This window comes from Nyctereutes procyonoides, unplaced genomic scaffold (assembly GCF_905146905.1).
Source record: "Nyctereutes procyonoides isolate TBG_1078 unplaced genomic scaffold, NYPRO_anot_genome, whole genome shotgun sequence".
NCBI lineage: Eukaryota > Metazoa > Chordata > Mammalia > Carnivora > Canidae > Nyctereutes > Nyctereutes procyonoides.
Window position 1 is genome coordinate 33,777,442 of NW_026575120.1, and position 16,123 is coordinate 33,793,564.

At 45.4% G+C, this 16,123-nt stretch overlaps 1 protein-coding gene across 1 annotated transcript; it reads left to right on the forward strand.

The window, feature by feature from the left end:
- Positions 1-457: 457 nt before the first annotated feature.
- On the forward strand, positions 458-11,150 carry NDUFB2 (NADH:ubiquinone oxidoreductase subunit B2). The gene is made up of 4 exons (XM_055335524.1): positions 458-615; positions 7,872-8,016; positions 9,194-9,296; positions 11,068-11,150. Exons 1-3 carry the CDS (start codon positions 518-520, stop codon positions 9,266-9,268), a joined length of 318 nt encoding a protein of 105 aa, XP_055191499.1. The 5' UTR covers positions 458-517; the 3' UTR covers positions 9,269-9,296; positions 11,068-11,150.
- The last annotated feature ends 4,973 nt before the right edge of the window (positions 11,151-16,123 follow it).

The window sequence follows — 16,123 nt, forward strand, 5'->3', positions numbered from 1 at the left end:
AGACGCTAAGAATCTGCGGGAGTGGGGCTTGCGAGGGTGTCCAGAGCAGCTCCGGGCCCATCCAGGATCTCGCGGAAGGGAATACTACGAGACAAAAGCCGAGGAGCCAGCGCTCGGCTCAGGACCAGGGGATGGGAGCGCCGCAGAGCCCGGAGGCCACGCCAAAAGGCAGCTTCCCGGGCTCCACCTCGGCCTGAAGAGCCTGGGGCTCGGGGTCCTCGGGTGGGGGTGCCGCCCCCAGCCCAGCCCACCTACTGATACTCGGGAACCACTGGCGCAGGCTCGTGTTCGACTTTGCAGAACAACAAACAACGAAGACCTGAAAGAAGCCGTCGCGAGGCTGTCGCAGGAGCGGAGAGTCCACAGCACCCGCCGGGGAGGCGGCAGGCGGGGCGGGAGAACACCACCCCCATACGTCACCGGCGGGGCGACGCCGTGACGTCACGGGCCGGGGCGCCGGCGGAAGTGACGCGGAAGGCGGGGCGGCCTGAGAGGGGCTCTCCGGACGCCGGCTGGCATGTCGGCTCTGACGCGCTTGGCGTCTTTCGTTCGCGTTGGAGGCCAGCGGTTCAGAGGCTCCGGCCCGCGGGCGGCTGGAGGCGGTGGAGTCCGTCAGTGAGTGTTGGCCGGGGGGAGGGGCCTCGCCTGCGTCTAACGGAAAACGCCGGGCTTCGGGACGCCCTCACCTTGACGCCGGGCACCCGGGCCGGCCGGGCAGCGACCTCTGCCCCGCGGCATGCTGGGACTTGGAGTCCGGCTCCGCGATGCGGGGGCGGGGGCGGGGCGGGAGCGCCGGGGCGGGGTTCTCTCGGCGAGTGTTAAACCGTGTGTCCGGCCCTCGGGAAGGTCCGTTGAACGTGGAGGCTCGCTGGAGCTAATCCGGGAGCGAGAGCGGAAGTCGGGGAGGAGAGGGCGTGCTCGACGGAGGAAACCCCCTGCACCGTGTGTCTCCAAGCGCCAGCTGGGAGGAGGCAAGGAGAGGCACACAGCTGCCCCGGGAGACCTCGGTGTTATTTTTTATTTTGTTTATTTTTTTTTTTAGAGATTTTATTTTTTTAATTCATGAGAGAAACAAAGAGAGGGGCAGAGACCTAGGCAGACGGAGAAGCAGTCTCCCTGCGGGGGGCCCGACGTGGGACTCGATCCCGGGACCCCGGGGTCACGACCTGAGCCGAAGGCAGACGCCCAACCGCAGAGCCACCCAGGTGCCCCCGGCCTAGATGTTATTTTTTAGAGCAGTGTTAGGTTCACAGCACAATTGACCGGAAGGTACAGAGATTTCCCACAAGTGCATAGCCTCCCCCATAATCACATTCCCCGTGAGAGTGTTCCATTTGGTACAAGTGATGGACACTTTGTCACCCAAATGCCATAACTTGTATCAGGGTTCACGTTCGCGTGAACAAGAACTGAGAGTGAGCAAAAGAGGAGTCACCTGTGAAGTAGCCCAAAAATTCGACTGGAGAGCATAGCGCTGGGATGCCAAGGGTCAAATCTGCCAAAACCAAATTGGTAGTGCAGAGAGAGTCAGTAAGAGCAGGATGGGAAATAGAACATTTGATTTTTACAGGTGATGTTCCAGGCCCCTTAGATCAAGATCTACGTATTCCCCCAAGAGGCAGTGCAAGGTAGTGGTTAAAAGCAGGATTCTGGCCCCAAACTGCCTCATTTCAAGTCTCACCTTTGCTACAGTTGAGCTATTTGCCCTTGAAACAGTTTCTTTCTCTCTTTCTTTTTTTAAAGATTTAATTTATTTATTCATGAGAAACAGAGAGAGAGGCAGAGACATGGGCAAAAGGAGAAGCAGGCACCAAGCAGGGAGCCTGACGTGGGACTCGATCCCGCGTCTCCAGGGCCACAACCTGGGCGGAAGGTGGCACTAAGCCACCCAGCTGCTCCCCCCCCCCTTTTTTTTTTTTGAAGATTCTGTTTCTTGGGGCAGCTCCAGTGGCGCAGCGGTTTAGCACGGCCTGCTGCCTGATCCTGGAGACCTGGGATCGAGTCCCACGTCGGGCTCGAGCCCGCTTCTCCCTCTGCCTATGTCTCTGTCTCTGTCTCTCTCTCTCTCTGTGTGACTATCATAAATAAATAAAAATTAAAAAAAAAAGAATCATGGGATGCCATTGGAGACTTTGAAGCAGGGAAGTGGTATGATCTGGTTTCATTTTTTTTTAAGTTTATGAATTTTTTTAGTAATTTCTGTACCCAGCGTGGGGCTTGAACCCATGACTCAGAGATCAAGAGTCACATGCTTTTTTTTTTTTTTTTAAAGATTTTATTTATTTATTCATGAGAGAGAGAGAGAGAGAGAGAGAGAGAGAGAGAGAGAGAGAGAGAGAGAGACAGGCAGAGAAGCAGGCTCCATGCAAGGTGCCCGACGCGGGGCTAGATCCCAGGTCTCCAGGATCACACCCTAGACCAAAGGTGGCGCTAAACTGCCGAGCCACCCGTCACATGCTCTACTGACTGAAGCAGCCAAGCACCCCTTTTTTTCACATATTTTTTGATATGATCTGGTTTATGTTTTTTTTTTTTTTAAGATTTTATTTATTTATTCATGAGAGACACACACAGAGAGAGGTAGAGACACAGGTAAAGGGAGAAGCAGGCCCCATGCAGGGAGCCCGACCTGGGACTCGATAACCCCATCTCCAGGATCATGCCCTGGACTGAAGGCGGCGCTAAACCCCTGAGCCACCAGGGCTGCCCTGGTTTATGTTTTAAAAGTGTAACTTTCATAGAGAGTTATAATGCATTTTTGTGTTTAAACTTGACATTTGTGAATCCTGGGTTGGAATAGCCATTATTTCTTGGGATATTGTTTCTTCCCCATTCTATTTTCTTCTTCTGGCACATGAATTGGGCATATGTCAGGGTTTCTCATGTTCCTAACCACAATTGCATTTTTTATTTCTAGAAATTGCTCTTTTTTTTTTAAGATTTTATTGATTGATTGATTTTATTTATTCTTGAGAGACACGCAAAGAGAGAGAGAGAGAGAGAGAGAGGCAGAGACATAGGCAGAGGGAGAAGCAGGCTTCATGCAGGGAGCCCGATGTGGGAATCTATCCTCTGACTCCAGGATCACACCCTGGGCTGAAGGCGGTGCTCACCTGCTGAGCCATGTTTGCTCTTTTTAAACCCGTTTGTTCTTTATAATAAGTTTCTTGTTCCTTGCTCTTAATTTCACACTTTTATTTCTTTGAAAATAACTTTGTTTTCTGTATTACAAATTGGAATTACCTATTTTTTAGGTCTTGTGGATTTGATACTACTGTCTGTTTTTTGCTGATTCTCACTCATATGGTCTTATCTCCTTGTAATTTTTTACTAATCTTCTTGCTTCCCTGGAATTCTTATCTGTCAGAATTCTTTGTGGTCTTGTTTCTTTCTTTTTTTTTTAATTTTTATTTATTTTATGATAGTCACACAGAGAGAGAGAAAGAGGCAGAGACACAGGCAGAGGGAGAAGCAGGCTCCATGCACCGGGAGCCCGACGTGGGATTCGATCCGGGGTCTCCAGAATCGCGTCCTGGGCCAAAGGCAGGCGCCAAACCGCTGCGCCACCCAGGGATCCCTGTGGTCTTGTTTCTGGAGGGTGCTACCAATCCAAGATTATTTTATTTTATTTTATTTTATTTTATTTTATTTTATTTTATTTTATTTTATTTTATTTTATTTTATTATTTTTTTATTTTATTTTTTAATGGAATACTTTTTTATTTTATTTTTTAAAGATTTTTATTTATTTATTCATAGAGACAGAGAGAGGGGCAGAGACACAGGCAGAGGGAGAAGCAGGCATCATAGAGAGAGCCTGACTTGGGACTCGATCCAGGGTCTCCAGGATCACGCCCTGGGCTGCAGGCGGTGCTAAACCGCTGCGCCACCCGGGCTGCCCTCCAAGATCATTTTAAATTAAATTGTTGGCTTGAGGGTGTTTTGAACCTTAGAGGTCCAGCTCAGGTAGTGTGAATTTGGGTGCAAACCCACCTGAGGATTGGCTCCTGGTAACAAATGCCTGCCTGTTCCTTTCTTCGTAACGGGTTTATCTCTCATTCTCTGTAATACTGTGGGGCTGCAGCTTTATTCAGGGGTCTCATAATTGATAGATTCCTCATCTTGCATGGGCCTGAGGCTTCTTCCCCTGCTTCTTACACCCATGTAGTTGTCCCATGTAGAGGTTCAAGGACCCCAGGAATAGCAGAAATTGGGGGATCCCTGGGTGGCTCAGCGGTTTAGCATAGTTTTCCAGGCTGTGTGTTTACTTGGATTTTACCCTTGATAGATTCTTTCTTTACTTTTGTGCCTGGTCAGTTATGTATTAAAAAGGTTTTTTATTTTTATTTTTATTTTTTAATTCCATCTAACATTGTAGTTGTTTCAATTTGGTAGGTTGTTCAGTATATTTAGTTTGCCATTGTGCAGTAGTAACCTAGTTAGGAAAATGACATAGTCAGTTAGACACTTGTGGAATCTTTATATTCCTTAATCATGGCAATTCTTATGTCATCCATTCCTTTCTATAACTGCAGCATTTCAAATCTTTGTTAAAAAATTAAGGTTTCCACCTTGGGGTGCCTGGGTGGCTCAGTTGGTTAAGGGTCGACTCTTGATTTCATCTCAGGTCATGATCTCCTCAGGGTCCTGGGATTGAGCCATGTTGGGCCCCCTGCTCAATGGGGAGTCTGCTTAGGATTCCCTTCCCCCTTCTCCCCGTGCTTGTGTGCTCCCTGTCTCTAAAATAAATAAAATCTTAAAAAGATTCTCCCTCTGCTCCTCCCCTTTCTAAAAAGATTTTATTTTTATTTTTTTTTAAAGATTTTATTTATTTATTCATGAGAGACACACAGGGAGAGAGGCAGAGACACAGGCAGAGGGAGATGCAGGCTCCATGCAGGGAGCCTGATGCGGGACTCAGTCCTGGGGCTCCAGGATCACACCTTGAGCCAAAGGCAGGCACCAAACTGCTGAGCCACCCAGGGATGCCCCCCCCCTTTTTAAAGTAATTTATCTACCCAACATGGGGCTGGAACTCAAAACCTGGAGACCAAGAGTTGCATGCTCTACCAACTGAGCCAGCCAGGTGTCCCAATGACCCATTTGTTTCAAGGAACTGTTAATATAACATGTCACTCTAACAATAATGAGATGTGTAGAGTTCCTGGTAGTGGGTTTGAACTAGAATTCTCAAATATTATTTTAATGAATTTAACCGATAGGCCCTTATAATTAGATTATATCTAAAACCTATTAAACAGGAGGAAGCCTCTTGTTACAGTGTATTGAATTACCATCCCCATGGTTTGTTTGTATAATGCAGTATCTATATGCACAGATAGATCCTGAATAAATACTTTTAAATAAAATTGGCATATGATGGCATTACAGAAACAGTGTGATATATTCTTCAGGTTGTAAAGTAATAATTCTTGAGGGAGCCTTTTAAAGTAATACATGGTTAGGGACACCTGGGTGGCTCACTTGGTTAAGCATCTGACTTTGGCTCAGGTCATGATCTCAAGGTCCTGGGATTGAGCCCCACACTGGGGTACCCACTCAGCGGGGGGAGTATGCTTGTCCCTCTGCCCTCCCCTTCACCATGCTTAAAGAAAGATACATAATACTCAGCTATAAAAAAGAATTAGGGGATCCCTGGGTGGCTCAGCGGTTTGGCGCCTGTCTTTGGCCCAGGGCACGATCCTGGAGTCCTGGGATCGAGTCCCGTGTCAGGCTCCCAGCGTGAAGCCTGCTTTTCCCTCCTCCTGTGTCTCTGCCTCTCTCTCTCTCGGTCTATCATAAATAAATAAATAAAGAAAGAAAGAAAGAATCGAATCTTGCAACCACATGGATGGAGCTAGACAGTATTATGCTAAACAAAGTAAGCCAGAGGAAAACATTTCACTTACATGTGGAATTTAAGAAAACAAACGAGTAAAGGGGGAAAAAAGGCAAATGAAGAAACAGACTTCTAACTACAAAGAACAAACTGATGGTCACCAGAGGGGAGGTGTGGGGGAATGGAGGAAATAGATGATGGGCATTAAGAAGGGCATTTGCTGTGATGAGCACTGGGTGTGTATGTAAGTGATGAATCACTAAATTCTACTACTGGAACTAATATTACACTGTATTGTAACTAACTGGAATTTATATAAAAACTTAAAAAAATACATACAGACAACCCCACATTCATACCTACGGAAAAATAAAAACCATCTCATACCACTCATAGCTAATTATCAATATTTCATGTAGAGTTTTCCAGATAAAAGTGTTAATATATTGGATAAATATTTACATAAAAATGAAACTATCACTTCAATATGGTATCATGCTGCTGGGAATTCTAGTTAACTGTGTCTTCGGTTCATAAAATGAGAAAATTATTAATATTGTTTGTTTATAGGCAGTATATAAGAACTTAGGCTTTGCCTTCAAATAATACCCCAGTGTTTTCATTTGCAAACATTAATAACCATACAATCTATCTCATAGGGTTATGAAAATAAATGATTGCATTTAAAATGGTTCAGGCAGTGTCTGGCACATGGAAGACAGTAAATGATAACTGTTAACCTTTTTTTTTTTTTAAGATTTTATTTATTTATTCCTGAGAGAGAGAGAGAGAGGCAGAGACACAGGCAGAGGGAGAAGCAGGCTCCACACAGGGAGCCCGACGTGGGACTCGATCCCAGGTCCCCAGGATCACGCCCCTGGACGAAGACAGTGCTAAACTGCTGAGCCACCTGGGCTGCCTGAGCATGTTGTTTTCCAAGCTGGTTCTTACCTGAAATGAAATTTGTGAATACATTTTATATAGAAATTCTCTTTAAATTCTGTATCCCATTTTTGTATAGTAGAATATGTATAGCTGCTAAATGGAACTTGACAGTAACATCATGAAGTACAAATTTTATTATTTGAGTTAGATTCAGGGATCCCGGGGTGGCTCAGCGGTTGAGTTGTCTGCCTTTGGCTCAGGGCATGATCCGGGGACTGGGGATTGAGTCCCGCATTGGGGTCCCCGCAGGGAGCCTGCTTCTCCCCCTATGTCTCTGCTTCTCTCTGTGTCTCTCATGAATAAATAAATAAATAAATCTTTAAACAAACAAAGTTAGATTCAACCAATAATAATTATAATCTAACTGAACAAAATGCCTGCAGACCTTATGGATTGTGTCCCACAGTTTGTCAACAGAATCTAAATGAAAAAAAAAAAATCCCAAAAGTTGTTCATACTTACTGTTTGAGGGCTCTGTTTGTTCAGAACTATTAGCTTATTAAAAAGGATTTGCTGATGTGCGTGGCTGGCTCAGTCCATAGAGCGTGTGACTCTTGATCTCAGGGTCATGAGTTTGAGCCCCACATTGGGTGCAGAGATAACTAAAAAAAAAAAAAAAAATTGCTGAGTCCTTTTTCCCATATAGTGTTCTTTATTAGCAAAGACTGTAATAGAGCAGAAGGCATAATTTGCCTAGGAAATAGATGGCTAAACAGAACAAGATTACTTTGCTGATGTGTTTTTTCGGATAAGCTAAGTGACCTACTACTGTAGGTTCACATTCTTAACTGAAACTTTGGGGCCAGCACCCTGTTATTAACACGTTCCTATTTCTGCTGTAAAATCCCTGTATAATCAGTAAAGGGAAAGAGTCTTTCATCAGTGCAGGCCAGTTTTTGAGGCCAAACAAGTTTAAAAGCAAGCTTATGAAAAATGAGTTTTGAGGCATTATGGAGCTCTGTCAACCTGTATTTCATGGAGGAGATGAGAACTGTTAGATTTTGTTTCTAGATGTAACTCAAAGTTTTAGATGACTTCATGCTTTGAAGGGGTACCAAGTTGTATGACATTTTGTTTCGTCCTGTAGTGCTGGTGGCGATGTGCATATTGAGCCCCGGTATAGGCAGTTTCCCCAGCTGACCAGGTCCCAGGTGATCCAGGCCGAGTTCTTCAGTGGCACCATGTGGTTCTGGATTCTCTGGCGTTTTTGGCATGATTCAGATGCTGTGCTGGTAAGTGCAGGAGAATAATTCTAATATATTAATAGAATATTATAATTTAATTAGATTATTATTACTAATATATTAATAGCTCTGCTTTTTTTTTTTTTCCTCCCTCCTTTCTGTATGTAGACCATTTTCCTACCTGGTTATGTCCCTTTACCATGTTGTCTTTGTGTATGCAGGAATCCTGTTATTTACAGAAATACATTCTGTCTGATCTTTCATCCTCACAGGTGTACATGTGGGTAGTCCATCTCTTACAGTTTCTATTAGGTTGTCATATTTGGAAGGAAGACTTGAAACTATTTCTGAACCAGGGGTTCATCAGTGGGGTTAAGTTTCACACCAAATGTCTTTAAATGCTAACTCATCTCGTCTGTCTAGAGGCCCCGGGCAGCCAGATCGGGGTGGGAGAGATGTGGGCTAATTTGTCTTAAGGGGAGAAGTTAGATCATGGTAACTTTCTGACATGCCATTAGCCTTGGCCAAGCTTTTATCACTTTTACACAGACCCTGTTCCCTGGGAAATTATACCTTGAAGCCATTGAAATCTGCGCTTGGTGATCCAAACAGGATGGGAAAAAAATCTTAGTGTACAAAGTCTCAGGCGCTTCAGATTGATTCATGTCCTATTCTCTTTGAGTTTATCTGTGCCCGTGTCACCCAGGAGGGAGCTGCTTAGTGTCTGAGTTGGCAGCACAGGGTCCCCCCTAACTCACTGTAGGTCAGCTGTCAGGATTCTGTGTGGCTGCTTGGCCTGATCCAACGATGCCACCACAGACTAGGACTGAAGACGCATGAGGTTCCCAGGTCTCTCCCAGGTCGGCAGCAATGACAGGACACTTTGAGATGTTACATTTCACCGCAGCTTCAACACATTGTCAAGATGCGGGATATCTTTGCAGTCTGTTGTCTCCCTTCTGCCTACCGTCCATCACAGACACACTGAAATGCTGGCTCAGGCTGTGGCTCCAGAATGGGTCGGCTTTTACAGTTCGGGCCATAGCCCATCTTGAACAGATTGAAGAACAGTTGGATCATCAGATAGTTAAAGTAGTAGTTTGTTCATGTGGCTTTTCAAGGGCTGTGCATATGACAGCCTTACCATATTTGTTTATCTTTTGAATTTAATTCATCATATGGAATATAGAGTCTTTACTTTTTTTTTTGTAATGGTTGTCACCAGGGTCACTTTCCATATCCGGATCCTTCCCAGTGGACAGATGAGGAACTAGGTATCCTTCCCGATGATGAAGACTGAAAATAAAGATCGAACTCTTTGCAAGCAGGTATGCCCCTGGTTCCTTTTTAAAGTTGTTTATAGGGCAGCCCCGGTGGCTTAGCGGTTTAGCCCTACCTTCAGCCTGGGGCATGGTCCTGGAGTCCCCAGATCGAGTCCCACATCCGGCTCCCTGCATGGAGCCTGCTTCTCCCTCTGCCTGTGTCTTTGCCTCTCTCTCTCTCTCATGAATAAATAAATAAAATCTTTAAAAATAAATAAATAAATTCATGAGATTCACACAGGGAGAGAGAGAGGCAGAGACACAGGCAGACAGAGAAGCAGGCTCCATGCAGGGAGCCTGATGTGGGACTCGATCCCGGGACTCCAGGACCACGCCCTGGGCCAAGCAGCCACTAAACTGCTGAGCCACCCAGGAATCCCCCTGAGACTTTTTTTTTTTAAGTACCAACTGTGCACAGAGATTGCAGTGTAAGATAAGATAGATACAGAGCTTACAGTTAGGTTGCAGGAATACTGTGTTCCACCCTGAGTGATTGAATGGAAAGTACCAGCATATGGGAATGTTATGATACGGACTTATGTGGAAATTAACCCTAAAAAGTGAAAGGTAATGGCCCTTTCATTTTTCCAAATTATGAATCAGAGTTTTTCTTCTTTCAAAAGGAAAGGTATGTTGGGAGTAGGTACTAGGAAGAGGAGTCTTTTCTCCCACAGACCCATTAGGAGTTAAGATATTCTCAAAAAAAAAAAAAAATTCTCATGTAATGTGTTTTTAAATTAGTCCTTGCACATAAATAATTGCCATCACTCAAAATGCCTTGAAAATTATTTATTTTTGTGATTTGTTTGAAAGGCTAGGAAGCATTAAAATGAAAAAAATGGGGAATCCCTGGGTGGTGCAGTGGTTTAGTGCCGCCTGCAGCCCAGGGTGTGATCCTGGAGACCCGGGATCGAGTCTCGCGTCGGGCTCCCTGCATGGACCCTGCTTCTCCCTCTGCCTGTGTCTCTGCCTCTCTCTCTCTGTGTGTGTGTCTCATGAATAAATAAAATTAAAAAAAAAAAGTAGCTTATTAACATGAAAATTACAGTTTTGGGGTATGTAAGGGAGGAAGGGAATAGGAAAAACTGTCACCAAAGGGCAGGCAGGTCAGCTGTCTCACAGCCGTGTCCTGTGTCTGGATTTACTCTGGGTAAGTCAGAGGTCGTAGTCCTTACCAGCTTCCTGCTTCCCTGTGGTAATGTGCCTGCCAGCACTAACCTCCTCATCTTTTCTGTGGATTTATTAAGATTTTATTTATTCATGAGAGACAGAGACAGAGGCAGAGGCAGAAGTGGGCTCCCTGCGGGGAGCCCGATGTGGGACTCGATCCCAGGACCCCAGGATCATGCCCTGGGCCGAAGACAGATGCTCAACTGCTGAGCCACCCAGGCGTCCTCACATTTTATTTTATTTTTTAATATTTTATTTATTTATTCATGAGAGACACAGAGAGAGAGAGGCAGAGACACAGGCAGAGAGAGAAGCAGGCTCCATGCAGGGAACTGGATGTGGGACTCGATCCTGGGACTCCAGGATCACGCCCTGGGCCAAAGGCAGGCGCTAAACCGCTGAGCCACCCAGGGATCCCGTGTCCCAACATTTTAAAGATGAGACTGTAAATCTCTGAGAAAGCAAGGTGACTTTGCTTTTCTATAAGACTAACTACTCACGTAATTGATGTTCAGTGAATGCTTGGATAATTGAATGAGTCAAAATTATGAATTTGAATTATTGAAAATAAAAGTACTTAAAGCTTTCTACTTTTGTTTCCCTGCAGGAGCCAGGTGAGAATTTCAAGCAATTACGGACTTCAAATTGTACATGAAAGTTGTAAAATTAAAGTGTTTTGGTTAACAGTGAGGAACTGAGTCATGGATGTTTCTGATAATGACAACTACCCCTATGGATTATTTCCTGTGTTCCCAGCTGCTGTCCTGACAGGTTCCAGGCCCTTTCAGTGGATCCTCTGGGGTACCCCACGGTGTAGACAGACATTAGCTCCATTTCTCAGGCAGTTCAGGCTCAAGGAGATGAAGTAGCTTTGCCTGAGGGTCACACGTTGATGGGCAGCGACGTTAGTTGTTACCAGCACTTAGCTGCAGTGCCGTGCAGCCTTCTCCTGGTGGATGTCTTAGTCATATGTATGTGGACAGCGTGAAAACTCTTGCTGTTTCTCTGCTGCTGGTGTTGTCTTGCCCTGATACACAGAGGTTAAGAGGTCCATGTGGTCCATTTCTTGTATTTATGTATCTCTTGTGGGCTGGGTGTTGTGCTGCATGGCCATTTGTGGACCTAAGACACATGTCCAACTAGTAATTCTTAGGGCTGGAGGAATGGGAGATATGGGGGAAATAGGATATTCCACTTTTTCTTTTTTATTTTTATTTTTTTTTTATTTTAAATTATTTATTTATGATAGTCACACAGAGAGAGAGAGAGAGGCAGAGACACAGGCAGAGGGAGAAGCAGGCTCCACACAGGGAACCCGACGTGGGATTCGATCCCAGGTCTCCAGGATCGTGCCCTAGGCCAAAGGCAGGCGCCAAACCTCTGCGCCACCCAGGGATCCCTCCACTTTTTCTAAAATGTCTTTCAAAGTACTTTTGAACTTTCTGTAGCGTAGCAGTTCTGAGTAGGTAGGACAGAATTTTCTGTTATTCATAGATAAAAATCTGCAGTGTAGAGTGGCTTAAGGACTTGCCCAGAAGCAGAACTATTCATATTTTTATTTTTTTATTTCATTTATTTTTTATTCATATTTTTAATTTAGGTTTTTGACCACTGAAGTGTTGGGAATATAATGCTAAATATGGCAGATGAGAGGATTCAGTTATTTATTTTTTTAAAGATACTATTCACAAGAGACCAAGAGAGAGGCAGAGACACAGGCAGAGGGAGAAGCAGGCTCTGTGCAGGGAGCCAGATGTGGGACTCGATCCTGGACCCCCAGGATCATGCCCTGGGCTAAAGGCAGACGCTCAACCACTGAGCCACCCAGGAGTCCCAAGGATTCAGTTCTTAAGGAACCTAGAGTTTAGGAAGGGGAGACAGACACTGATTGAGATTTACTAAGTGCCCTGAAGGAAGTAACGGGTGATGTGCTAGAGAGAGGTGGGTACTGATCTTTTGGGTGGGTGGGACCTGAACAAGTGGGAGGAACCAGTTGTGCGAGGGTCTAAGGGGAAGGGAAAGTGCTTCGGGGACAGGGAACAGTGAGAACCAAGGTCTAGGTTGGGACCAGGGTCACTGAGGAACACAAAGTCCAGTGGGGTTCTAGCAGGTGAGGCGATGGGGACTAGATGAGCTTGGTAGGTCATGGCCACAGGTTTAGGGTTTATATGTCAAGTGAGAAGCCTCTGGCAGGCTCTGAACATGGGTGATCCTTGGGTTCCCAGGCCCCCACTGGTTCTCCTCAGGTGTCAGTGGACACAGTGACAGCAAGGTTGATGCACCGTGAACAGGTCCTCCCACTCCACTGGCAGCTCAGCAGTCGGGCCCGGTGCAGCGGTGCGGAGACACTTCTCTGTTTTGTGTTCACTCACGTGGGTAAGAGTAAGCGCACTCAGCTCAGCTGAAAATAGGGCAGATCTTTAAAAGGCCATCTCTTTCCTGTACTTTTTAGGTCTAAGTTTTGTTGGCCAACAAAGCGTTTTACTCGTGTGTACTCACTGCAACCGTGTACTCAGGATAATCCCGCTAGCTCTTTTCCTTAGAAACCTTTCAGAGTTGCTTGATTTGAATTAAAGGTAACTTTAAAAACCGCAGTCTTTTTAAAACTCAGCCAGTGTGGTCTCCACATACTGGATCCTCCTTTTCATATTTGAGCTGATGCCGGAGTCGTCTCCAGCCTTCTCTCCAGGTGACGACCTCCATCCTGTCACATTTGACTTGAAGCACCAGAGGTTGGGGTGCCAGCCCCGAGCAGTCACAAGTTCAGGTACCACTTTTGGCTCCCCCCCAAAACCTTACAGCTTACTGCTGACTGGAAGCCTTATTGAGAACATACACAGAGACTCAAACTGTTTTGTACATTATACGTATTACATACTTAGTTCTCTTAAAGCCAGAGAACAATTCCTAAGGAACAGGAAATACATCTACAGGACTGTACTACATTTATCAAAAACAGTCATGTATAAGTGGACCGGCACAGCTCAAACCCATGGTCGAGGGTCCGCTGTACAGCTTATGGGAAAATAAAGTGGGAGAGGGCCCCAAAAAGATGTTAAGTATATTTGATTGACGATTATATATAGTCGTATAGAAAAAACTCGGGGCTTACATGGGCCTGGTACTGTGGTAAACACTTTGCATGTGTTAATTCTAATTAAGTGTACATTCTTCCCATTTTTTTATTTTAAAGATTGTATTTGACAGCACAAGCAGAGGGAGAGGGAGAAGCAGGCTCCCTGCGGAGCAGGGAGCCTGATTTGGGGCTTGATCCCAGGACCCCGGGATCATGACCTGAGCTGAAGGCAGGTGCTTAACCAACTGAGCCCCCCAGGCGCCCCTCTTCCCCTTCGATAGATAAGGATGCTGAGCTGTAGATGGATGACTTGCCCAACCAAGTCATACAGGTAGGGTTGAGGTTCAGAGCTGATCTGGTTGGCTGGCTCTGGGCAAGTCAGACCATCCGAGTCCGTACAGCATATGTAAACCTCTGATCATGACCTACTCACAAATAATTTTACATTTTGACCTAGAGTCCATGCCTTTGTGTATGTATATAATCCAAAAGTTTCATGAAACAGTATTTAGCTGTGATACACACTGATACTTTCTCTTACTCTGGCCTACTTACAAAATGCTTGAGACGGATTCTACTACCCACTAATAGGACTCAACCTGCAGTTTGAAAAACTGGCACAGTGCTTAAAGAATCCAGGCTCTGGAGTCTGACTTGCTGGATCTGACTCATTGCTTTACCATTTACTTGGTGTGACTTCTCGAGCAGATTACTTACTTGATCTCTTCAACTTCCTGATTTGTAAAAGGGATTAGATTAAATGCATTATTAGCCTGTAAAGCCCTCAGAACCACACCTGCTACGAAGGAAATACTCTCTAAATGGAAGCAACCGTTACTTCGTTGCTAGACCACTTAAAAGCTAAGTTTATAGCGACCCTTGAATCTGTGGCTGATTTTTACGGAAAAGCCCCAGACTAAGCATGTGAACATACTCCAGCAGATGCAGTGCCGCCCGTCTCCACTGCCAAACAACCACACTTAGAATGTCTCGTGCTCCAGTAAATGCTAGGTGTGGCCTGACAGATGGCGAGCAGAGCCCTATCCTCTCAAATGGAAAGGCAGGTGGTGAAGAAATTACCCATGGCAAGAGAGCTCAAACCTCACATTTTAACACTTATAACTTTGTTTCCTATGGAACCTTGAGTGCAAATAACAGGGGAGGCACCATATAAGGAACACCTGGTTGTGTGCGTGTTCCAGGAAGGTACAGAAGTCATCGTGGCTCTGCTTGCCCCCAAGACTGTTCTGTGGAAAAGGTGACCTGGTTGCCCACTGCCACCACCTCGGAAGCGTCAGTGGGACCAGTGTAGGTAGCGGAGGACACCGGAGCAGCCTGGGCTGGAACGCACCTGCCTCAGCACCTAGGCCCTTGCCTTTTGTCACTTACCTGCGCAGGGGTGAGTGGAGAATGCCTGGCACCACATTCGTTTCCAGCTATGGACTCAGTGCCATGGAGTCAACCTCATTTCTATCCATATTTTGTTATAGCCACTACAACCGTAACAATTATAAATAGGTATATTTCATATACACTTTGCTTATGTATGGTAAATCCATAGCGCATACAACTGATGTTGAAAACAGCAGTCCTGAGTCTTGGCTACGTGAGCTAGGAAGTCATCCCTGGGGATTCCCAGTCAGTGACTGACAGTGAGGGGACTTGGACCGGAATGTCCTTAAGGATTCCTTCTGCACACACATTTTATGAGCCTAGGACTGTAGAACCCAGGGAGCAGATCCAATTATCACAGCCCCTGACAAAATTTCAGAATAAATAATGTGCTGTCCTGAAGACTTTTCTGTCCTTCCTGTTCTTGGACGTATGGTTTCCAGATGAAGTTTTAAAATGATTTACTCCTGGGGCGCCTGGGTGGCTCAGTGGTTGATCATCTGCCTTTGGTTCAGGGTATGATCCTGGAGTCCCGGGATCGAGTCCCACATCGGGCTCCCTGTAGGGAGCCTGCTTCTCCCTCTGCCTGTGTCTGCCTGTCTCTCATGAATGAAAATAAATAAAATAGGGGTTTACTCCTCTTCTGGAAACTGCCTGGTTATCTGACATAGCTTGAAGTTATTCTAGGGCTCTTTCAAACTTCAGAAATCACACAGACACAACTCATTGGGATAACTAGCATTTTTAAAAAAGTGTAAAATACAAGTGCACAGTTTCAAATATTTACGTCTGTGAACATTCTGTGTTCCTACAGCAAATGTATTAGAAATTGTGTCAAAAAAGCGTGTAAAGATACAATTTTAAGGGGAACTTCTGACAAGACTCCTTCAGTGACTCAATTAGGGCAAACACTTGAGCTGAGCCCCCTGCAGGGGTGCAGTCAGGTCACAGCAGGAGAGAGTATTTGAAGGGCATCACCAACACTGGAAAGAAGGCTGTCCCCACCACAGGAGTGCATACAACATAGCAGGCGCTCATCTCGACAACTTAAAGAATATTTAAAAAAAAAATTTTTTTTTTTCCATACAAGTAACTTCTACCCAAAAAGCAGTAAGTGACATATATGAAACAGATTTCTCCGTCTCCGCGTTGCCTGGAAGAACTGTCAGGATCCTGACTACTGACGCTGTTGAAT

Bases quoted from the DNA above. Each gene is read 5' to 3' on its own strand.
- NDUFB2 (XM_055335524.1), top strand. From the start codon at position 518: ATGTCGGCTCTGACGCGCTTGGCGTCTTTCGTTCGCGTTGGAGGCCAG. The intron at 616-7,871 runs GTGAGTGTTGGC...TTCGTCCTGTAG, and splicing joins GGAGGCGGTGGAGTCCGTCA to TGCTGGTGGCGATGTGCATA. The intron at 8,017-9,193 runs GTAAGTGCAGGA...GGTTGTCACCAG, and splicing joins ATGATTCAGATGCTGTGCTG to GGTCACTTTCCATATCCGGA.